At 34.6% G+C, this 25,119-nt stretch overlaps 1 protein-coding gene across 2 annotated transcripts; it reads right to left on the bottom strand.

Annotated features, from left to right (window-relative positions):
* Positions 1–57: 57 nt before the first annotated feature.
* On the bottom strand, positions 58–25,119 carry LOC106067829 (uncharacterized). 2 transcript variants are annotated; one of them, XM_056037606.1, is made up of 8 exons: positions 24,973–25,119; positions 19,635–19,753; positions 6,546–6,581; positions 6,318–6,423; positions 4,840–5,860; positions 4,359–4,545; positions 3,585–3,641; positions 58–3,483 (listed from the first exon to the last, which is right to left on the bottom strand). In XM_056037606.1, exons 2-8 carry the CDS (start codon positions 19,660–19,662, stop codon positions 3,359–3,361), a joined length of 1,560 nt encoding a protein of 519 aa, XP_055893581.1. In that variant the 5' UTR covers positions 19,663–19,753; positions 24,973–25,119; the 3' UTR covers positions 58–3,358. The 2 variants fall into 2 exon arrangements, with proteins under 2 accessions (XP_055893581.1, XP_055893592.1); XM_056037617.1 differs by lacking the exon at positions 24,973–25,119 and adding an exon at positions 23,803–23,892.

Raw genomic sequence — 25,119 nt, 5'->3', positions numbered from 1 at the left:
AGACTCAAAGTATGGTTTTCATTTTGAAATAGTCAAACAACAGAAAGGACAAAACAATTGAATGTTTATCAGAAGTTTTATTTCACTGAATACTTGCAATAGACATACATATAATTATCACAAAATTTGCTTTGTATGTGTCTGTCATACATTAACAAAATTGAATGCCTGTATCATAAGATGAATCATTTGGTCAAGTCTAAGAGCTTCTTATTAAATAGTAATCACTAAATTTTTACTTCAGATTATGAAATTTAACTTCATCATTTGGTAAATTTTAAGAGCTTTGTATTAAATTAAATATTTCAGAACTTTAAAAAAAATAAAAGTAACTTCAATAAGTATTGAAAGAGAAGTGGGCAGAGAGGGCTAACATACATTTTGTATTACTTTGATATCAACAAGTTCAACAAATCCATCACCAATACATTGTTAGTGTATGATTACAAGAACAGTATCAAATGTAAGAATACAAACTACAACCGGCCAGTACACTGATTCTTAAATACAAATCAAGGAAATTTACCATCAAACTTTACATTTTAATTGAAGAACTCACAATATCAAAATCAAGTATAAATAACATAACATGCATACTGTCAGCTGCCTCATTTATAACAACTAGAATGGATAGAAAAATAGATATTTTGTAGTTACATCATAGTATCATATATATCTGGCAGTAGCACAAGACATTGGAAGAGTTTCACTGATATGCATGGTCTTCTATCACAACCATTTCAATAATTAAAAGAATGTTAGATTTATAGTAATGATTAAATTTGAGAAATTATTTGTAAATACGCAAGTGTGGAGAATGTTCTTTGAAAATATTACAGAAAAAAAATTAATAGAAAAATTTCAAAAAATATCTTTCAATGCATTTTAGTTGATTGTTTTATAGTAATGGCTTATTGCCTAGTAATCCATGTCTTAATGTCAGATCTAAATGAAAATAAATGATCAAATGACAAAAATGTAATGATATTTGACATTGTCATCAGAAAAGATATATTGTAGCTGCAAGAACATGTTTTTAAAAAATGTGCTATTAAAAAAACAACATCTAATTCATCTTAGAGAAATTAAAAATTAGCAAAGAAATTGACAACATATTGTTTCCATTTCAATTTATATTTGTCTTAACCTTCTTAAAAGTCTAGGAGTTCCATAAGAACTTTTATCTTATTTCCACAAATAGTCCTGTGATGACAACTGCCAATATTTTACTGGACTTAATCCCAAACTTTCTTTCATAGTATCAAATTAGCTTTAGAAATCAAATTTTGGCTTAGGGTAGATAAAAATGTGGTCTTAATGCAAATGACAATTTTATTATTAGCTTATCTGTCAATTATCTTCATTTTTAATGCAAACAAATTAGATTTGGAAATATATTAGTATCATGCATAGATCAATTGAACTTTAAAAGAGAAAAAAAAAAATCCAAATGATTTATCACTTATGGTTGAAAGTTTTAAAAATTGAAACTAAATTTCTGGAGAAATGTGAAAGTAGTAAAAGTGAATGTCCCTTTTTGATTTTTATGAAGGCAATGTAATTCCTAAATGTAAATTCAAGTCTATGTAAAGAGAGATGTCAAGTGTATTAATAGTAAACATTGGTTATAAATACACAAAGTGATATAATTGTGATAACTTGGAATGTTCATTTTATTGTTCCAGTATTTAAGTTGCCAACACAGCTATTTCTGTTCAACACAAATAGAGTTATGGAATAAATAGACCAAATGCCAATTAAGTCAGGGTAGATTATGGGATAAAGTATTTCATGATGACCCAATGATCAAAAAGGCTCCTTTCACCTGACAAGTAGCCATTGCTAAGCATCTACATCTGGTGGTCAGTGCTGACAGAGATTGGGCACTGGAGAAAATCACATAACTTCAACAATGCCTACCCAAAAGAATGACCAGATGAGATTCATTAATCAAACATTCACGCATTAAAATAAACAAAACAAGAAGACTTCACACCAGACGGTGACCACTAGTCTCTGGCCATAAGTAAAAAAAAAAAAATCAGAATTAAAACTTTTTTCTTCATTCTAGTTTCTCTGTCAAACATTCAAGACCATTGTTTCCTTGATTCTAATTTCTCTGCCAAACATTCAAGACCATTGTTTCCTTCATTCTAGTTTCTCTGTCAGACATTCAAGAACATTGTTTCCTTCATTCTAGTTTCTCTGTCAAACATTCAAGACCATTGTTTCCTTCATTCTAGTTTCTCTGCCAAACATTCAAGACCATTGTTTCCTTCATTCTAGTTTCTCTGTCAAACATTCAAGACCATTGTTTCCTTCATTCTAGTTTCTCTGTCAGACATTCAAGACCATTGTTTCCTTGATTCTAGTTTCTCTGTCAAACATTCAAGACCATTGTTTCCTTCATTCTAGTTTCTCTGTCAAACATTCAAGACCATTGTTTCCTTCATTCTAGTTTCTCTGTCAGACATTCAAGACCATTGTTTCCTTGATTCTAGTTTCTCTGTCAAACATTCAAGACCATTGTTTCCTTCATTCTAGTTTCTCTGTCAAACATTCAAGACCATTGTTTCCTTCATTCTAGTTTCTCTGTCAAACATTCAAGACCATTGTTCCTTTCATTCTAGTTTCTCTGCCAAATATTCAAGACCATTGTTTCATATAATAATACATAATATCAAAATAGATAATAAATAAGGGATTTAAAACACTCAAAACTTCAATTTTGATTTTTTCTGAATTACAAAAGTGTTTCTTTTATTCCAGGCACTTTTTCTCCCAAGATATATTTGAGTAGATCTTAGAGAAAAAAAAAAGATTTCATGAGAGATGTCATCTCTAGATAAACTTTACAACATTACAATGTGCGATAACAGCTGAAAAACAATTTGTAAATGTCAGTTCAATTTCATACAAGTGACCACCTGGTAGTCAAATGAAACTAAGGTAATTAGCGAAGACATTGTCAGAATATTGATACCATTAATTTAATAAAAGATTTTGGCAGGAGATTCAGAGACATTGGTGAAATGTTCTCAGAAAATACCTTCCATCGAAAGAACATAAAACTGATCATTTATTTAATACAAAGTTTTGCTAAGCCATAATAAGTACATTTGTAAGAATTACTCATATAAATTTGATAATGATCCAATAGACAATCAAACAAGAGGTAAAAATGTGTAGTGTCTAGTAGCTGAGTTCTTCCAAAAATTTGTTACAAAAACTGAAGACAAAATAGAGCCTAACAATAAATGTGTTTAAAGTACAAAAATAAATTGAAAAGGTGTAGACTGACCAGTTGAATAACTGACCAATCTAATATAAACATACAGACTGACCAATCTGATTGTGACTAAGTACGAGGAGGTAAAGGTTTCAGGTCATCTCCAGCAGCCAGAGCCTCAGGACAACGAACAATTACTCGAGCCACTAAACCATCTATATACATCTTCATATCAGCATTTTCTTGTTTCAGAGCTGAAAGGAAAAGTTTCATACAATTCATTTAATTTAAATATAAATTCAACATTCAATACAATGTTTAAGTATACTTTGAAAAACAAAAGAAATAACTGTACCTTGATTTTCTTTGTGCAGTCGTAAGATTTCTGCTTGCAGTTCACTTTTTTCAGCAACTGGAAAATTCAGAAATTATAAACAAAACAAAAGAAAACTAGCTAGTAACACAAATTAAATACTACATACAAAATCACATACAACTGTGAGGATACTAATGCAATCAAGTGTATTACTGTTAAAGTGCAGAAATCAGTTATTCATATTATCTAGGTGTGGTGCAGGTGAACTAGGGCAGTGGTTACAAACTGCGGCTCTGATTCCTTCGCTACGGGTCTTCAATAAAAGACATTTAGTGCAGGCTCAGAATATTATTTACTATTTAGTTTTGTCAGAGATGAATTAACTTTTTTGAAATGCAAAGCAACAGAAAAGTGTAAAAAGGCACAAAAGCAGGGCTAGTTGTTCGCAAACATGCATATCATTATTTCTGTTTCATACATAGCTGCGTGCTGAAATACTTATCAATCAATTCGACAAACAAAACAGCATAGATACATGGTTTACAATTTTGTTTTATCTATTGTTTTTCCGTTGGGCGACTAGGGTGAAGACGACATGAGGGAGGTGCATGCTATTCTTGCTTAAGTTATCTCCACTAAAGGCCATAAAGAGGAACTGCTAACATTTTTTTTGCTTCCTTTTCTAAACCTTTCTTGGCCTCAAGACACAGTATTTTCTGATCCATATTTTTTTTACCGATGTTGCACAATACATTCTTACCTTAACCTTCGTCTTTAGAAGCTATTTCACTACAAGTTACATTTACAACTTACTTCTTTTGCTCTCAGAATCCTTGGTTGTGTCTACAACAGATTCACTGGCAGTTCTGTTGTGCTTCTGGAAATTCTTTTTATACATTCCAGATGGGCTGCCATGAGAAGGTGTGACATTATCTTCACTAGAGACTTGGATTCTTGGCAAAGTGGCAGAGCCAGACAGAAATATTCTTTGTCTGTCTTCCTATGTATGAATATTACATTAAAAGTTAAAACATTTTATTCAATACTTCAATATAAGTAGATTTAATACTGATATCAAAATCTCAATATTTATTGTTGAATATATAATGCCACAAAAAAATCTCTTAAATAAATAAGCTGCTATCTTATAATTAGTATACAAAGCCTAGGAAGTACAAATCTTTATTTTTTTGAAAGAGATATTTAATTTACAAGATAGTCAAGCTATATGGATTTTCAATGGCAACACAAATAAACTCACAGCTGCCTCATGGTAAACATGAAATTGGCTAACCTTATTTAATGAAGCAGATCTTTCTATGTTGGTGAGGCTTCCTTCTTTCTGTCCCAAAGCCTCAGAAGATTTTTCTATAGAAGCTTTGTCTGAGACTGATGTCTTCTCTGAGACTGCAGTTTTCTCTGCTAAACTTTCAGCAAGAGCTGAGTGCTTGCCTCGACTGGAAATAGAGTTGTTGTCATACATTTTCTTATCAGGTAAAGGCGTGTTGGTGGAGGACCTATCCACAAATGTGAATATATTCTTGAGTACATTCTGACCACCCTTTGCTGTCTCAATCCAAAGGTCACCTTTGCCAGCAGATGTAGGTTTGGTAGTAACATAGATTCTGTTATCCGACTCAAACTCAACAGTGTCTAGAAGGTCTGAACCACAGAGGATAAGCTCCAAAATATCTGACTTACCAATACCTAAATTGCGCCCTTCAATGGAAAGTCGTGTCCCACCATTAATGTTGGCCATGTTGGGCACAATGTGGGTAACAATTGGGATCTCTCTACCAGTATCCTCTAGACCTGAGCCTACACTAGGAAAACGTAAACTGAACCTTTTGTTTTTGCCTTCACCTGACTGATCCTCATCCTGAAAATCATTTTGATTTTCTAATCTACCTAAATGGAAAATATCATGGATGGACTTAGACAGTTTTTTGTTAAAGTTTGCCAACGAACTAGATTTCTTTTTATCCTCCTTCTCTTCTTTCTTCTGTTTCTGAGCCGTCGGGGACTGAGTAAAGTTGTGCCGCAGTCTCTGAAAGCCAGTGAGCTGGGGACCTGAATTGTTCATTGTATTAGATCTAATCTGTGGTGCCACCATGATCGGCCTTTGTTTAGAAACATAGCACTGAAAGATGAGCTCCCCTTGGGGGTTCTGGCATTTCTTATGGTTCTTGAGTGGGCCTTTCTTGACAACACCTTTGACTGTGAGAAGAGAGGCAACTGGTATAGTTATATTTCCTAGCACATCATCTTTCTCTGTCACAGTGAAGAAAATGTCATCACTTACATTACTGACATGGCTGTGGAAAATGGTAAACATTATTTTAAATATATTTTGATTTGGAATACATTTTTAAAAGTATATCAAAGAAATACAAATATATATAAATATATTGCAAAACAATGAGTCAAAAAAAAAAAATTCAACACAGATCAGGAGCTTTAAGAAAACATTAAGAGAAAGACTTTTCCAGACACTAATCTTTCAATGCTAATAGTCTAATAGGACAAAATGAAATCAGCCAATGACCAGCCTATACCCAATACTAAACAGATAAGGAACATGTTCTTATGAAATAAAAGATGCTGTCTAATATAATTATGAGTGTTTTGGTCAAAGAAAAGCAATCTCAGGACAGTGGACAAACCATCATCATCATCTGTCCATTGATTTTCTATGTAGGGGTGCACAATCCTAAACAATTAGTGAGAATCAACTACAATAAGTTGTCTAACTCTTGATATTTCTCCACTTACACAACAGACTCCTCATTCCAATCAGGATTACCACTTGGATCTTTAACAACACTAGTGCGATATTTTTTATTTCCAATACCAAATATTACAGAATATTTGTGGCGACCTGAAATAAATGTATCCAGAGTTAAGTTTGTGTCTAAGAATAATTAAAAAATTAATTAAGCAGACACATGATATTAATATTGTTATTTTCCCATGTGATAATGTGAAAAGTACTTTAATCACCTGGTTTTCTTCCTTGAAGTCCTCTAGCACCATGAACTGTCAAAAGGGTAAAAAAAAAAAATCAATGTTAAGAGAAAAACATGTAATAAACTTGTCAAGTTGGATGGTCATTAACCAACCACTCAAAATTATGTTGACAGAGAAATGATTAGGTGGTAAAACATTAGGAAGTTCTTTAACAGACTGAATTGAAATCAGTCACAAATGTGAACTTAAGATGATTATGATCAAACAGATGTTCATCATAGACCCTATTCTATACAATTCCTCGGGAGCTCTAATAAAGGTCAAACTGATTTTGGTACAATTCATTGTGTTTAACAACTAGACCTAGGTTGTAGTATAGTACACACATAAAAAATGGAAGAAAACCTCAAAACACAAAGTGTCTTCAGTGTGCCACTCAATTTTCTTTGAGATAATTTACTTTAGAATAAAAAATAAAACATTGTGCACAAATTCTAAGTAGATGAAAATGAGATGGGGTGATTTTGTTTTTCTTCTGATACTTCTCTCTAATGTAAAATTTCTAGATCTTAGAGAGTTGATGTCACACTTTGCAGGAGAGTGGCTTGTCCTGTTCCTAAACACTGAGACATGCAATTAAAAAGAAAGCAGGCTTGGAGCTCCAGCTTTAAAAAAAACACTGGAAAGGTCAAAGTTCATGCACATTACTCATGCAGACCTTTGCATAGGGCAAATGTTAAGCTTTCAAATAAAAAAACAAAATAAAAACAAAGTAAAAGTTTGTACAATGTACTTGTTTACCATAGAATCAAAGATTCAAATCTAGAATGCAGTGTTTTCACTTGTGAGTCTAAAAGATAAAGATCTTCAAGTCAACTAGTACAAAATCCTCAAGTAGTTGTTAACAGTTTGCCACTGAACAACACACAACATTTTCTTGGATTTATTTTCAGTCTCTGACTAGTGATCACTGTTGCAAGTCAAATAATGTGTATGTGGGGAATTATATGTGTGTGGGATTCAAGTATTTCTATTTTTTACATGTAATATAACAAAACATTACAACTTAACTATGTTATGAGTCTCAACTTGACTATCTTAAAGAGTCTAACAGACTCACAAGTTACACAATCATATCTAAATGAACTATGTTGTAAGGGGATTTGAACAGTAAATAATATATCTGCAAGTTATATGACATGCTAACTGTGCCACTTCCCTCCCCAGTCACACATGTTGACCAGTCAACTGACAAGCACACACACACACACACAGGTACAAACACAGTGTGCCAGCCTCTCCCACTGCCTCCCTCCCCAATGCTGTCAAGGTGGAGAAATAAGCACAGCCTAGGTGTCACCATGTAGGTCAACTGACATTCCAAGCTTGTTTTTGTAAGACAAGAAAGGGAGATAACACTAGAGAGGGAACAAACAATTATCTGCCCAGCAAACACTGTTGGCTTTGTTGAGAATTACAAGACATGCTTTGATGATAAATAAATATGGAGACTTTAACATTTGCCTAAATACTTTCAACCAAGCAAAAGTGGTCTTCAAGTCTATAGTTTCAACACAGGATAAATTCTGCTATAGACTGCAAGTAAAAGTGGGGGGGGGGGGGAATGAAAAGAGGAGGGTCATTCATGTATGTAAGTTTCTCAAATCTCATCAGCATTAGAAAAATTAGCTTGCATGTCAAATTAATTAATATTAAGATGAAGCAATCACTAACATTGGCAATCATAGGACCAAACACCGGTATCTGTCCTGAGAGGGTTTGAATTTCTCAAACCAAGGTTAGGAACATTCCACCATTTTATTGTTAATATATTATTAAGTGGACCTCCCTCTTTGTGAGATTTATAAAAGCACTTTAAGACCTTTACAATACACATTTTAGTTAAAACACTTGGTCCATGATGTATTCAATGTGGTTTTTAAAAGTCCAGTCTAACAATAAAAGATTGTTAAACAGCTTTGTTTCATCATAAAGAATGTAGAAACAATGGAAGAGTGACTTAGATTAATATACATGCTGACCTGACAAATTATGGACACTAACACAGAGATATCATTGGTCAACACACTCACAGCCTGTTGACACAGTCATACTGTCATGCACAATGACATACACATTAATAACAAAAGCTCAAAATCGCTCCTTAGTCTCTAAGCCTATACAAGTTATATCTACATTTATGCAAATATTTCTTACAAGTTATGTGAAATTTTATACATATTACATAATTATATATACATGAACAAGTACAGCTAAACAGCTCTATAAAATAAATGGGTTTAAAGTTCTTTTTTTTTTCTTTCTTCAAGATTTTTGATAGGTCAAAAAATGTATTCAAATTATGGAGACACCCTAACCCTTATTAGATCTAGCTTGTTGCATTACTGATCGTAATGACATAGATGCCTAATGATAGTTGTCTTTTGACCGTTTGGTTGAACTTAGGAAAATCACAAACTCATTATTTTTGTCTTGTGTACATGTTTAGTTTAGCTCACAAATCATTGCCACATTAGTCTGACCCACTGGCCGACCACTGCCACACAGGAACAAGTGACAGGCGCACAGATCATTGACACATTAGTCTGACCCACTGCCACACAGGTACAAGTGACAGGCGCACAGATCATTGACACATTAGTCTGACCCACTGCCACACAGGTACAAGTGACAGGCGCACGATCATTGACACATTAGTCTGACCCACTGGCCGACCACTGACACACAGGTACAAGTGACAGGCGCACGATCATTGACACATTAGTCTGACCCACTGGCCGACCACTGCCAAACAGGAACAAGTGACAGGCGCACAGATCATTGACACATTAGTCTGACCCACTGGCAGACCACTGCCACACAGGAACAAGTGACAGGCGCACAGATCATTGACACATTAGTCTGACCCACTGGCAGACCACTTACACACAAGAAAAAGTGACAGGCGCACAGATCATTGACACATTAGTCTGACCCACTGGCAGACCACTGCCACACAGGAACAAGTGACAGGCGCACAGATCATTGACACATTAGTCTGACCCACTGGCCGACCACTGCCACACAGGAACAAGTGACAGGCGCACAGATCATTGACACATTAGTCTGACCCACTGGCAGACCACTGCCACACAGGAACAAGTGACAGGCGCACAGATCATTGACACATTAGTGTGACCTACTGGCAGACCACTGCCACACAGGAACAAGTGACAGGCGCACAGATCATTGACATATTAGCCTGACCCACTGGCCGACCACTGCCACACAGGAACAAGTGACAGGCGCACAGATCATTGACATATTAGTCTGACCCACTGGCCGACCACTGCCACACAGGAACAAGTGACAGGGGCACAGATCATTGACACATTAGTCTGACATACCACTGACACATATACATACAGTAGTCAGACTGGGTAAGCGCTAATCTTCCTTATCAAACAATTAGCTCTGTTTATGTACATCTAGATAAATTGGCTAGGCCTATAAATGGCGACTTAACCATGAAATGACCAGGGTCAACCAGAGATATCTCTACTATATAATTTATGGATAACAATATATGGTCTTTTGGTCGACTAGATCTAATTAGAAGTACTTCAGTATAGCACTGGTTTGCTACATTGGTCTAACCCAGCGATGCCCAAACTACGGCCCGCGGGCCGCATATGACGTGCTTCTATCCGGCCCGCCAATGCATTGGAACAAAATGTAAAAAAAAAAATTTAAAAATAGAAAAAAAAATGTAAAAAAAAAAAAAAAAAAAAAAAAATTAGAATGTTGAAAAAATATTCTATTTAAGTTAGGATTCTCACTCATTCTTTGATGAATTCCATCTTTAGGTTTGGTATTCTAATATTCATAGTAAATATTTGTATTGTAAGAACACAAGTGTTGTTTTTTTTTCAATGGCGATAAAACTATACAGCTATTTTTAATTCCGCTACTGTCTTGAGCTAGCCGTGTCCTTGACACCTTGTGTGTGCAACACAGAGCATCATTGATGCATCGTTTTGGGTCGTGTTCTTTTAATGTCAAAGCGATTGGTGCCGTATTGTTTAACGTTTGTGATTTAATGAAATGGGTGAGCCTAAGAAACGAAAAGTGAACTCTGAATGTAGACACTTTCAAGAAAAGTGGACAGATCTTTACTTTTTTGTGGAATAGGATAGTAAGCCAACATGTTTGATTTGTAAAGAAAGTGTGGCTGTTTTTAAAGAACATAACATTAAAAGGCATTATGAAGCCAAACACATATGGTGGCATTCTTGGTTTGAGCCGCGAAGACAAGATTGCCAAGTTAAGACTAGAGATTGGGAGATTGACAGGAATATTTAACAAAAAGAGACAAGAAAATGAGTCTGCGATAAGGGCCAGCTACAGATTTGCTCACATCTTAAGTAGAGCAATGAAGACTTTTTCCGAGTCCGAACATGAAGACGTTCTATTTCGCAGTGAAGTGCGGGGCTGGTTAAGCCGAGGAAAGGTGTTAAAACGTTTTTTTGATTTGAGACACGAAATTTAAATATTTATGACCGATAAATCAAAACAAGTGCCATAACTGAACGACCCCTCATGGTTGTGGGATTTGGCTATTTTATGCGACATCACATCAGATCTAAATGAACTCAACACCAAACTACAAGGGAAAGACAAATTGATTTCGCATGTGTACGCTGACATAAGCGCTTTCCAAACAAAATTGCAACTCTACATTCAACAGGCGGAAGGAGTGCATCTTGTCCACTTTCCAACCTGTACCACTCTACAAAATGATAAGCAGCTAAATATGTCTTTCCCTAAAGAAAGAATGATCAAACTTCTGAGGCTCTTGATGAATAATTTCAGTGAAAGATTTGTGGATTTTCAGAATTTAAAAAATGATATCCGTCTTTTTGAAAATCCGTTTGCTGCCGATGTGTCAAGTGCCCCGACAGATCCGCAACTGGAACTGATTGACTTACAAAGCCAGACATCCCTGCTTGTGTCAAGTGCCCCGACAGATCTGCAACTGGAACTGATTGACTTACAAAGCCAGACATCCCTGCTTGTGTCAAGTGCCCCGACAGATCTGCAACTGGAACTGATTGACTTACAAAGCCATACATCCCTGCTTGTGTCAAGTGCCCCGACAGATCCGCAACTGGAACTGATTGACTTACAAAGCCAGACATCCCTGCTTGTGTCAAGTGCCCCGACAGATCTGCAACTGGAACTGATTGACTTACAAAGCCATACATCCCTGCTTGTGTCAAGTGCCCCGACAGATCTGCAACTGGAACTGATTGACTTACAAAGCCAGACATCCCTGCTTGTGTCAAGTGCCCCGACAGATCCGCAACTGGAACTGATTGACTTACAAAGCCATACATCCCTGCTTGTGTCAAGTGCCCCGACAGATCTGCAACTGGAACTGATTGACTTACAAAGCCAGACATCCCTGCTTGTGTCAAGTGCCCCGACAGATCTGCAACTGGAACTGATTGACTTACAAAGCCAGACATCCCTGCTTGTGTCAAGTGCCCCGACAGATCTGCAACTGGAACTGATTGACTTACAAAGCCAGACATCCCTGCTTGTGTCAAGTGCCCCGACAGATCCGCAACTGGAACTGATTGACTTACAAAGCCATACATCCCTGCTTGTGTCAAGTGCCCCGACAGATCTGCAACTGGAACTGATTGACTTACAAAGCCAGACATCCCTGCTTGTGTCAAGTGCCCCGACAGATCTGCAACTGGAACTGATTGACTTACAAAGCCATACATCCCTGCTTGTGTCAAGTGCCCCGACAGATCTGCAACTGGAACTGATTGACTTACAAAGCCAGACATCCCTGCTTGTGTCAAGTGCCCCGACAGATCTGCAACTGGAACTGATTGACTTACAAAGCCAGACATCCCTGCTTGTGTCAAGTGCCCCGACAGATCTGCAACTGGAACTGATTGACTTACAAAGCCAGACATCCCTGCTTGACAAATTTTAAGTGATGCAGACCATTGACTTTACGCCATGTTACCTGCAGAAACGTTTCCAAATCTTCGAGAGCAAGCGCTAAGGATGATCACAATGTTTTCAAGCACTTATTTGTGGGAACAAACTTTTTCAATGATGAAACGGGCGAAAACCATGTGACGTAATCGCCCCACGGACGAACATCTTGATTCAGTGCTCCGACTTGGTGTTTCATCTATGCAGCCAGATATTCAGAAGATTGTTTTGGATAAACTTCATGCATCACATTAATTTATGTAAGTAGGTCCACAAATAAAACTATTAAAAATAGCTTATTGTAGGCCTATATTTAATTTTTTTTTCTTTTTGGTGTTATGGCCCGCGACACGAATGCCGAGAATTAAAATGGCCCGCAGACCGAATAAGGTTGGGCATCACTGGTCTAACCTAAAGACCTAGTCTACAAGTCATACGATTCAACATCAAGCCATTCTTTCCCATGTCCTTGACATTGCCACCGCACTGTACATGCACGGTGGGCTTATCTCATTTTTGGCGACATCTCAATTGTCACTAGGTGACTAGGGGGAGACAAGCTGCAGACGTGTGCACTGCTGTGATCTATCACTTGATGAGTACACATATTTACACAGTCAGACATTGTTGAAAAAAAATGACTACCCATCATTGTGTGTATGTGTTTAGGTACATTGTGTTTGAGTAACCCACAATGGGGGAAAAAAAAAGGGGGAGGGGGGTGACTAAACGTATTCACTACAAAAGAAGGCAGTCTATTCTTTTCCTGGAGTTCTGACCAACAACAAATGAAACAATGGGCGAGCTTTGAATAAGGTTGTCACCAACTTTCAACAATGCAGTAAATCTACAGTAATTAGCCTAAGTCATTTGGCGAGGGTAAATCTAACCCTAACCCTAGGTAAATCTAATAAATATGTAGAACTTCCAAAAGTAGCCAATCTGTGATCACGTGTGTTGGCTATAGAAAAAAAAATAAAAAATGACAGCTCCATTCTAAAGGAGATTCACGACGTAGTTTTCACAACTATTTCTTAACAGACTAACCACCTTGACACAACGAGGCCTTGTTACAGCACCGTTTCATTCATTATATAACATAATAGGCCTACCGCATGTATTATAATGGGTATCTTCTTTGGTCGATTTTTTTTAGTTGACACCGCAAACACCTAAACTTTCCAAGCTGCCTATCACAAGTTCAATGTGCTGACTAAAGCGAATGTTCAGTACTATGGTAACCACAAACTGCAGGTTTATTACTATGCCAAGTAGGTTACTACCTTAAGCAGCTACTTTTCTATTAGTTTGAATAGTTAATGAGCTAAGCATGTAATTCATGTATTGTTTGATTTGGGTGACAGACACTCGAGGAAAGTGTAGGTACACACATCGCGAGCAAGGCCTCATCGTGGCGCTCGTGTGGAAACGACCATTAGAGGAAGTGGTTAGGCTAAATGGGTAGCAACACAAAAGTCGAGAGTCGACCCATTGCACGGGCGAGTTGTTAAAAGAGTCCCCATAAACCTGTCACAAATCCATTCGCCGTTCCTCAAGGGACCGTTACATGAATGGCGACTCCCGCACGGTTAGCTTGGTATAGCGAAGGAAAATGGCGGAGGCTCCCGGTGCCCTCGGCCTTCGGCCATGACCAGCCAAGCATGCGTCCGGGGATGCCAAAGGCATTAGAAACAGCAATGCTTTACATAGGCATTGACTCGAGTCTCTCCCAGACAGAACGGTGGTTCAGACAGGTTGTTGTTTTTTTTTACTGTTTGACGCTCAAACAGGGTTTTTTTCAAACTTAGAGCTCGAAGAGCCTTCGGCTCAGCTCTTGGACGATCAACAAGGTACACGCGTCAACAAGTCAAATAGAACAAATTAGGTTAAACAAAAGGAAAGAGTAAACTGGTATCAAATATTTTGAATCAATCGTGTCATTTGTTTTGAATACATCTAGGTTAACAAGAATACATTTGTACGATTTGAAATAGTTTTAGAATTGGTTATGTTTAGCGCAAGTTTCATGCTTTTGACATGCTCAGTGCTCTAAGGTCTAAGCCTCTGAGGCTACACATATAGGCCTTACGCATTACTTATACAAATATAAGACTTTATGGTTATCTGTAGGTAGGTTCTACATTTTAGTCAACAACCTCATGCTCTATACAAGGCTTATCTCCCCATAGCTTGCACTGTCTCTATAGGAAACACATTTAATTAATTACTAGATCTAGATCTAGTTGATCAAATAAATGGTCAAGTTTTAGATTGATGTAAATGTTGTCAACAACAATGAATGCAATGCAAAGTTTCAACTTGTTCCGAGAAGTTTGAGAAATTACGTGTACAAGATTTGTACCAGACAGACAGAGTGAGTTGGTATAATGCTAATTAGCTTTGTAAAAACAAGAAGGGGGAAATATATCCGTTAAAAAACAAAGTAGTATAAGTTGTGTACTTCACTATTTCAAACAAAAAACAAAGTAGTATAAGTTGTGTACTTCACTATTTCAAACAAAAAAAACAAAGTAGTATAAGTTGTGTACTTCACTATTTCAAACAAAAAAAACAAAGTAGTATAAGTTGTGTACTTCACTATTTCAAACAAAAAAACAAAGTAGTATAAGTTGTGTACTTCACTATTTCAAACAAAAAAACAAAGTAGTATAAGTTGTGTACTTCACTATTTCAAACAAAAAAACAAAGTAGTATAAGTTGTGTACTTCACTATTTCAAACAAAAAACAAAGTAGTATAAGTTGTGTACTTCACTATTTCAAACAAAAAAACAAAGTAGTATAAGTTGTGTACTTCACTATTTCAAACAAAAAACAAAGTAGTATAAGTTGTGTACTTCACTATTTCAAACAAAAAAACAAAGTAGTATAAGTTGTGTACTTCACTATTTCAAACAAAAAAACAAAGTAGTATAAGTTGTGTACTTCACTATTTCAAACAAAAAACAAAGTAGTATAAGTTGTGTACTTCACTATTTCAAACAAAAAAAACAAAGTAGTATAAGTTGTGTACTTCACTATTTCAAACAAAAAACAAAGTAGTATAAGTTGTGTACTTCACTATTTCAAACAAAAAACAAAGTAGTATAAGTTGTGTACTTCACTATTTCAAACAAAAAAAAAACAAAGTAGTATAAGTTGTGTACTTCACTATTTCAAACAAAAAAACAAAGTAGTATAAGTTGTGTACTTCACTATTTCAAACAAAAAACAAAGTAGTATAAGTTGTGTACTTCACTATTTCAAACAAAAAAACAAAGTAGTATAAGTTGTGTACTTCACTATTTCAAACAAAAAACAAAGTAGTATAAGTTGTGTACTTCACTATTTCAAACAAAAAAAACAAAGTAGTATAAGTTGTGTACTTCACTATTTCAAACAAAAAAGGGGGAGGTGCTGTGAACTAGCACAAACTACCTCGGTGAAAAAAAAAACTGAATGGTTCTTCAAAGAGACAGGCGTCACTTTAGATCTATATGTTAGGTTCAACTGGACACATGCCAATAGTTGTTAAAAAACATTTTGTATAAAGCCGCAAAACAAGTTTAACTTTGCGAAAGTCAACAAAAAAATCGATTGTTTCTTGTTCGAAGAAGTGTACCGGATGTCTGCTAGTTCACGTGTATCTATCTCACTGCATGTCATCCATTGTTTGAATCAGATTATCCCCACCGCTTTCGCCCCAATGCACACGTATCATCATATTGTACATAACTATAGTTTAATCACACACAGGGAGATCTGTTATTCATTTCTGGGGTTTTACGACTCTCAGAGAATGGGTTTAGTTGATCATTAACTGAGTGACGTCATTGCATCTCGTACTACGAGAGTGGCGCTATTTATAGCACAACAAATGGGTGACACCACAATACGGTTACTGTATCACATTACGTCAGATGGTGATTAATGAGTACCGTGGTGACCTAGATTTACATTGCATGAATTTATCTCCTTATAATTATAAATCTGTGTTGTTAAACACCATTCTTTAGGGATAATAAAGAGTACTACTATTAATTTGTACATACATACATATAACTATTTTAGACACAAACCTTGCTATGTTTTTTAACGAAATAATGACATTTCTTTTTATTTGCTTCCTAAGGGGAACCATGCATACATTATCGAAGCCGTATTAAAATGTTCAATAACTATAGAGCCACACATGTTCACACTTTATGAAATGGCTCGGCCAGAACCAATATGTTACATTAGACACACTGCCAATTCTTAGTTTCAATCCCATGTGCATTTAGTAAAAATAAAACAGGCAACAAGGTTTACGTTGAGATACATAGATTGATAAAAGTGAAAACAAAATGGTTAAAGTGCAGCTAAAAATATATTTACAAACAATATGCAAATCCTTAGACGAGTTGCAACACACATAGAGGTTGGTCCAAACACCTTCCCAGTTTAACAACCCTTCTAGCAGTCAGCATCACTTAGGCCTACTTGGAGTGCATGGCCCAGTTTGAGAACCATTATTTATAGTTTTAAATTAAAGAGATTTATTATACTCAGAGTAGAGAGCTTCCATCAAGTCTCACTTAAACATTCCAGTGAAAGGAAAATGGCATTTCGATCATCTAGTTTTGTTTATACAGTTAATGACACATTTTTATTAAGTTTATTTTACTAGCAGAATAACTAGAAAAAAAAACTCAAGATAAATTGTGATTTGTTTGTATGTATAAGCAACATTTCAAAAGCATGCTGATTTATCTTGGTATATAGGTTGGTTAGTTTTGTGTTCTCATGTTTTCAGTAGCAGAGAATTGCAAATTAAAAGTATAGTCTACCATTATTAAACCAAAAGGTCAAACCCAATTGATTTAATATTAAGTTACTGCTCTTTTGAAATGATAAAATGTGTTGTCCATAATGGTGGAGACAATGTCAAAACAATTGGGATTTACTTGTCAGAGTGCAGAAGAGAGTGTGTAAAGAGGTGTATTACTTAAAAAACAAAAACATATCAGGGTCAATGGTGTGGAGGTGTAGGGACACAATGTGGTGGGTTTATGTCAAAGTGCTCTAACATTCAGAGCTGCCTAAATGGCCTGGGAAGGTAGATCTACTTACAAAGAATACATTTAAACTTTCTCCATTGGAATTCAGAACACAATACTGTACTGGAGATAGTTCACAAATGATGAGATTAGCATTAAAAGAGATAAAATCTTGTTAATATAAAATTCAACCCATGTGTCCATAAATCAAGTGAAAGGGTTATCACCCATTCCTAAGCCAAACAGTTGTTGTGAGGTCAGCACTGCAATTAACAGACTTTAACTTCAATCACATCAAAACTATATATATCCTTTAGTCCAGTAGAAATAGTTTCTCACAAAGTTATCATAGTCTCATTTGATTTTTTTTTTTTAAAGTCAAGGTCTTAAGGTCTGTTTGGAAGGAACAGTGACAGCCTTTGGAGATGACTATAGTGAGGTTACCACCACTGTCAAGTCCTGTGATACAGAGCCTCTTTGACATCATCAGCCCATCATAAAAATATGTGAGCCCCTCATAAGACACTTCCCCAAGGCCTGTTAAAGGGAAACTCCGATAGTTTTTCAAATTTTAGTTATTGACATATTTAAATTCTGCGTAAAAAGTTGTAATAGTAAACATTATATCATTTTTTATTTAAATGCTCGGAAAATGTTATATTTAATAAATTAGACAGAAAATTCTCCACGCCCCCCAAAAAACGGGGTTCTGCAAGATGTTTTTAGTTTTTAAAAACGTGACGTCACAAGGGTGCTGGCTAAATATAGATCTAGACCTATATAACCGATAAACTCTCTAGTCTAGATCTAGACCTATTGGATTGCATTTATTGTTACGCTTCACAGCTAGATCTAGTCTCCACATTGATTTATAATCGGTCATTGTTTATAAATAATATTCTAGATATAAACCTCTATTTCTACTTGAAGAAAATTAAATATTGTTCTTCAGCTTGTTGCAGTAGTTCCAATCACAAAGATAAAATCAGCAAGTATGCTGATACAGAAATTAGTGTCTCTTTTCATTTGTTTCCAAGAGATGAAGTTTTAAAGAGAAAATGGGGAAAATTTATTCGCCTGAAGAGCAAATATTTTACAAAGGCATTAGCTAATTCCTGTTTATGCTCAAACCATTTTGAGACAGAGAAGCTGTTTCAGCAACTTCATTGCTGTGGAAATGGGATTTGAACAAAATTGAAGTTAATACCAGGTGCAGTACCAACAATACATTGGATTTCCAGGCCAAAGAATTCAATTAATGATACTACTGAGACATTTTAAACAACTGAAGTTCATAAATATAAATGAATCAGATTTGTGAGCTAGAAATTTACTACGAATACTAGATCTACTATTAAATTTCTTATTTAATAAGTAGATCTATCGTCTACGAAACTCAATTCCAACTTTTTAACTTTTGACCTTGGGGGTGTGTCTCGCCGGCTGAGCCAGCGTCAAGCTCTCTCATCACTTTTTCCATGTCAACCAATGTTAGGTCAAAACGGCACAAAAAAAATCATAATTTTCTTACGGTCACACATACAGTCATAATTTATACACCATTAGAAATTTCTTTTAAAGTATTTTAATGATGTACTAACGTAAATTTTTTTTATCAAAGATAAATTTTTTTAGCCTCCCTATCTATAGGATTTGAGTGCACACTCGTGACGTCACACAGAAATTAAGTGAAAATCTGACTGTTTTGGATGCGCAGAAAAATTATGTCACAAAAACATCAATTACTAAGTTATTCTTGCAAATAAAAAAAAAAGAATAATATATTCATTATCTATAAATCAAAACACATATTATATCAAAAATTGTCAAAACCATCGGAGTTTCCCTTTAAGGTTGACTTTGGGGGGAAGTGGAAGTCTTGTGTTTCAGGTAGCCATAACAACCAACAAGCATTTACAAACTCTCAAAGCAAAGAAACAGCCAGTAACAGAATCAAGAAACACTTCAGTTTGATATTTAAGCTTTCAAATACTTTGGAGCACCATAAGTTCCAAATACATAAATAGGTACATTCTTTTTTTTTTTTCTCATAAAAAAAAGACAACTTACCTACAACAGTGACTTCATCAGCCTCCATGGCTAAAAGCCTTGAATAGAGTCTCAATGCTGTAAATGTCTATCCCTTGAACATTACACTTTCAAGAATATCCACATTTCTCTAAACACAACTGAGGAAACAATTGAAGAGAATAAAAGTGAAATAAAGGTAACAAAAACAAAAAGGAAGAGAAAGCTGTTAAATATAAGGGAGAAAATAGTTGTGTAATCAAATAAGAGTGGTTGGTAATTAGAACAAAGATGACTGTGTCCAATATATATCTCATAATGCCGTCATTGTTCAAAGATATTGAAATTGAAAAAGAATTATGCTTTTTCCTAACAGCAAGGTATAAAATAAATGAATCCACATTTGAATATAACTAAAACTATGTTATAGTACCATAAAAATATATATAATTTTTTATAAACACTAAAAACAACAGATTATCTCGATTTCTGTGCTACATGAGGCAATGTTGACTAAATGTATGTACAGCAATCAATAAAGGGATTTATACAGTGGCATAGCTTGAGATTTGGGGGCACGGAGGGAGTTTGACCTCTTTAGAGGCCCATGCCTTTTGACGTTCGACATCATGAGATGAGATAATGGCGTAATATTTAGTGTAAAAAAATATTTCAGGCACTCATTTGGGGTCCCTTCCCTCAAGTGGGGGCCCAAGGGGATTTTAAAATTTGGACCCCCCCCCCCTCCAGCTAAATTACCAAATTAAGTAAAAGTGTCATATATTTGGAAATTAAACAAAAAAAATGCATAATATTAACCTCTTATTACTTGCATTGTACTTCATTGTCAATATTACTTGGCATAATAAAGCACACTATGAAACGAACAGCAGTTAATTTTCCCAAATTAATGTTTTCTTTAAAATATATTTACCCCAATAGGTTTTAACAAATACAAATGTTTCACGGCACAAAATAATTCCTTTATGTAAATAAATTAAAGAATAAAAAAAATTGCACACTTAGATCAATAAATTTCTCTTTCTTTTTTTTTTTTTTTTGGATTGCGGAGTAAACATGATTTAAAAATATTGAATAGCCTTAGCGCATTGTAGTGTGTATTCAGGTATAAAGGTACAAAAGACATGTTTCAAGGGTTAGTTCTATACTACCTTGATATGGAATTAGGAGCCAAAGAATGTTTTTTTAGGAGGGAGGATATACATGCCAAATTGACATTTAAAACAAAGAACAAGAATCAGCAAGTATATATATATATGATGAAAATAAATGATGTATGCTAACAAAATAATATAGATAAATAATCACGGTAATGAAATGCAAAGGTACTCTAGTTATATAGTACTTAACATAGAACAGTAAAAAGAAAAATAAGTTAAGTACCCCCCTTCAGACCATGTGATCTATGGGGCAAGTGATATAAAATACATACAACTGATATAAAGAATTTAACAACAAAAAAAAAAAAAAGCTCAAAACAGAGAAGTGACAAACAACAAAATTTTCCCAAGGTGAAGTTCATTCTAATATCCTTGTATTTTAAGATTTGTCAGTTCAAGTTCCTGGTTTTGTTTAGAACAAAATATTTAGTTAACCTTCATAATAAACTTGTTCAATTTTAAATGCATACAACATGTTAATAATTTGTCAAATAAACAATATTCATATTTGATGCTAGGACCCAAATTTGTACAAGTGCACTTTCTTCCCTAATGCTATTCATTAGAAAAGAGCATAGAATGGGCTGCCAGAATCAGCCAGGAATCCAATAACTACTAAAGCAGAGTTTAAGTCTCTGATTAACATGCATGGCTAAATTGTAAACTGATGGATACATGCAGGGCCAGTCTTGGGTCACTGTAACCTATGCGGCTGCAGTGGCCCTGCACTTTCAGAGCCCCCGCGCGAATTCTAGGTGTACATTATTTAATTAAACCATTTCAACTTATTATTAAAGGATTTCTGGAATTCTCCTGAAATTGCAAAATATACGAAAAAGTCATGCAAATCTCCTGAAATTATTAAAATCTTCTTAATTCTTAAAAACAGAAAAAATTGTTTTTTTTAGGGTGTCATTCAATATGGAAAATGTCAAATCTACTTGCAAAAAAAAAAAAAAAAAAAGTGTCATTTTCAGCTTTCATTTAATAAAAATGTAATAATAAGGCGAATTTTAACCAAAAAAAGCAGTTCAAATACTTAATTTACTTTAATGGTCACTGGCATATAAATATAGATCTAAATCTATCTCGACCTCTTAAAAAAAAAAACGATATTTTCCTAGTCGATAGTAAATCTAAGAGGCAGATCTGAATGTTTATCGGCTTTTTGCTGGAAAACTAAGTACTATCTACTGTAGATGGCTCATAAATCTAATTTGACAGTGATTTCATACTTAGTAAAGTATGAATAAAATGCAAAGACGAATTTATTTTCTAATACAAAATCTTAATTTTCACGTATTATCCTTATCCCTACCAAGACTAGGCCCTGCGCAATCTGTTTCGCATAGGGCCCCGCATTCTGTAGGACCGACCCTGGATATGTGTAGGATATAATCTTGTTTACAATTTTTTTTTTTTTTTATCTTTTGGAACATCTGTAATTTAAAAAACATAGGGTAAGAAAAACGCATGCACATTGTGAGATGGGAATAATTAATGTCCTAAAGATGAGATTGTCATTAAATTATTGATATACAATATATTTTATATTTAATTATAAATATAAATTTATTAATTACTTAAGTCACTAAATCTAGTAAATTCAGTATATATATTTAGACCTCTATTTATAAAATTAGAGAGAGCATTTTTTATATCAATGTGATAATACTTAAATCAATGAATGAGTCATGTCAGTTTTATAAATGCTCAGAAACTAAATCTAGTAGATTAAATATTCTAATAATAATGAATCTATTCTTAGAAATTAACTTGGATCTAGAATCTATATAAATAGCATAGAGGTAAAGTTAAGTAGTAACTAAACTAATTAAACTATTTCTTACTTAGCTTACTAAAAATACAAAAATTAAAGTTATTTAGCTTTATTCTTTAACTAGATTGACATATACCAGACATCTATCTAGAATAATCTAGGTTCTAAGTATTAACTAAATCTTAAACTAGTATTTGGTGTCCCACAATCTTCTTATAAATTACATACTTCAAAAGAGAAGATAGTTACGTCCTTTGTGTATCCATGTATCATACATGCTAAATAAACAGAACTGCTGCATGGAATATTGTCACAATGTTGTGTACAAAATGCAGCCACAATTCAGCACATGGGTTTTCAAAGAAGCTTTTGAATATATGGTGGGGCACTTCTATTGAGAAAAGAAAAAAAAATTCTAAGCAGGATATAATTTAAATAGTCGCTCCACCGAAGGCTTCAGAGCTAACCGTCTTTCCATAGCACAAGAATCTGTGATATTCTAAATCGATGAATTCGCTTTCCCTCGAACGGTGGCACAACAAATCGTATCATAAGGGGAAACAATTTCATATTATTGTGGAGTCGAAGCATCTGTGAACAATGTCAAGAACTGGGCATCACTGCCATACATGTATTGATTTATAAATCAAAGTCTAGTTTAAAATAAACTTAACATATCTATGCCCAGTACGGAAAAACTGCGCGTGCATGTGTCAAAATTTTCCCTGACGTCATCACATCCGATGTGATTAACCCACATCTTGGCTTCAGTATTTGGATTGGCGAAAGGAAACCTCCAGGGCAGAGTTAGAAATGATTTGGGAGGTAACGCGGAATCTAGAACCTTCAGTCTGGATGTAAACCTTGTAGAGTAAAGACATACTCTTAGAGACAAGTTTTGTACTTATCAGATCTAGTAGAAATGTGAGTATATTCATTATTTAAACTTTGTATGAAGTTATTCATCTAATACAATTTACTATTGTAAATACAGTAATATATGTTTAGTGATTCTCAGTTATATATATTAATTTTTATACATTTAAATTTCATAGTATAGAGATGTAGAATCTAGATCTATATTATAATATAGTTTATAATAATAAACCCTACATTTATTATCTAAATCTAGATCTTATAGATCTATGTACTATCCCCCCTATTGTATAAAAAAATATTGTCTAGACTCTAGACTAGACCTGAAAAGTAATTTATTTATATTATGTATGTAATTTTATTTCATTCTGACCTTTTATTCTTCCGGCAGACTTTTAGGTTCTTACTGGAGCTAGTGGAAAGAGTGTAGACACCCTGACACTTGCCAGCTAGGAGGTCTGGGGAACACTGCAAGCTCTTTAAGAGGGGTTCGCAGCAGAGCCCCGTCGCCAAGCACTATTTCCGGTGCATTTAAAAATGCATATTCTGAGGTATCTACAGAGTGCATTATCCTGCTATTAAAACATTTTAGTTCAAAACCCGATCCACTATTCATTGCACTTTATTCATGGAGCCCAGCAACTTTGTAACCCCTCTTGGAAAGCGAGCATAAATATTAAAAGAAGGGTCCCTAATTGCAGAGATGCCATACACAAAAATAGTAGAAAGAAGGGTGAAAATGCCACGTCACACAAGATGTTGCAAAGGGAAAAGAGAGAGAGAGAAAAGTATTAGTCTAATTAGTACTAGATCTAGTAACTAGTAGTAGAATCTACATATTGTCAATATTGAACATAAATGAAAAGCAGCACCAGGGAATAAGTTTTTAAATGATAGAAAGTAGTGAATTAAATTAAAAACTTGGTCAAAGTTGTCTCTGGTGCCAGTGGTGCTGCTTTTCATTTATGTTCAATATGTCTATAGTGCAGTAACAGTACAGGTCTAGTATTATTATTATGTACATGTAAAATAGACAATATTACACCTATAACTATAGCCTATGACATATCATTCATGTGTTTCACTGTTCAGCACCTACTATCCTAGCAGCTAGCTTATTAATGATTTAATTTTAATCTCTAGACTCTAGAGTGAGATCTATGATACTGACATAGAGATCTAGATATTATATGACATGTCACATATTCATAATTGAATCATAATTAATCATATACTGATTAATGATTATCATTATTGTTAGATCTAGATCTATATAATAATAATAAATTAAATAGTCTATACTACTATAGTCACTAGTGACAGTCTTAGTAGAGTCTATAGTTACTTATAGTATACTAAGTATAATAATTTATAATTATATAATAGGAGGTCTAGATCTATTAATTTAATTAATGATTCATTATTATTAGATAAAATTAAAATTAGATTATTTAGATATTTCATATACTTCATATACTAATAGATATAATTAAATATAATAATATAAATATAATTTTAAAAAGTACATAGGGAAGAGACTCACTTATTTTAAAAAAATCTCCAAAAAGCTTAGAATTTTTCAAAACAGAACTCAGACATGTAAAAATAACAAACTACCAACAATGTCATCCATGTTGTTGACCCATTCTATTCTAGAGACTGAGAGACTAGTCCCCACCTTGTCCAAAAC

This window comes from Biomphalaria glabrata, chromosome 1, assembly GCF_947242115.1.
Source record: "Biomphalaria glabrata chromosome 1, xgBioGlab47.1, whole genome shotgun sequence".
NCBI lineage: Eukaryota > Metazoa > Mollusca > Gastropoda > Planorbidae > Biomphalaria > Biomphalaria glabrata.
This window is presented reverse-complemented; position numbering and strand designations above follow the sequence as displayed.

Coding starts and splice junctions, on each gene's coding strand:
- LOC106067829 (XM_056037606.1), bottom strand. CDS start 19,662: ATGGAGGCTGATGAAGTCACTGTTGTAG. Junction 6,582..19,634: donor TGATGAAGTCACTGTTGTAG/GTAAGTTGTCTT, acceptor CCCTTTTGACAG/TTCATGGTGCTAGAGGACTT. Junction 5,861..6,317: donor TGGAATGAGGAGTCTGTTGT/GTAAGTGGAGAA, acceptor CATTTTCCACAG/CCATGTCAGTAATGTAAGTG.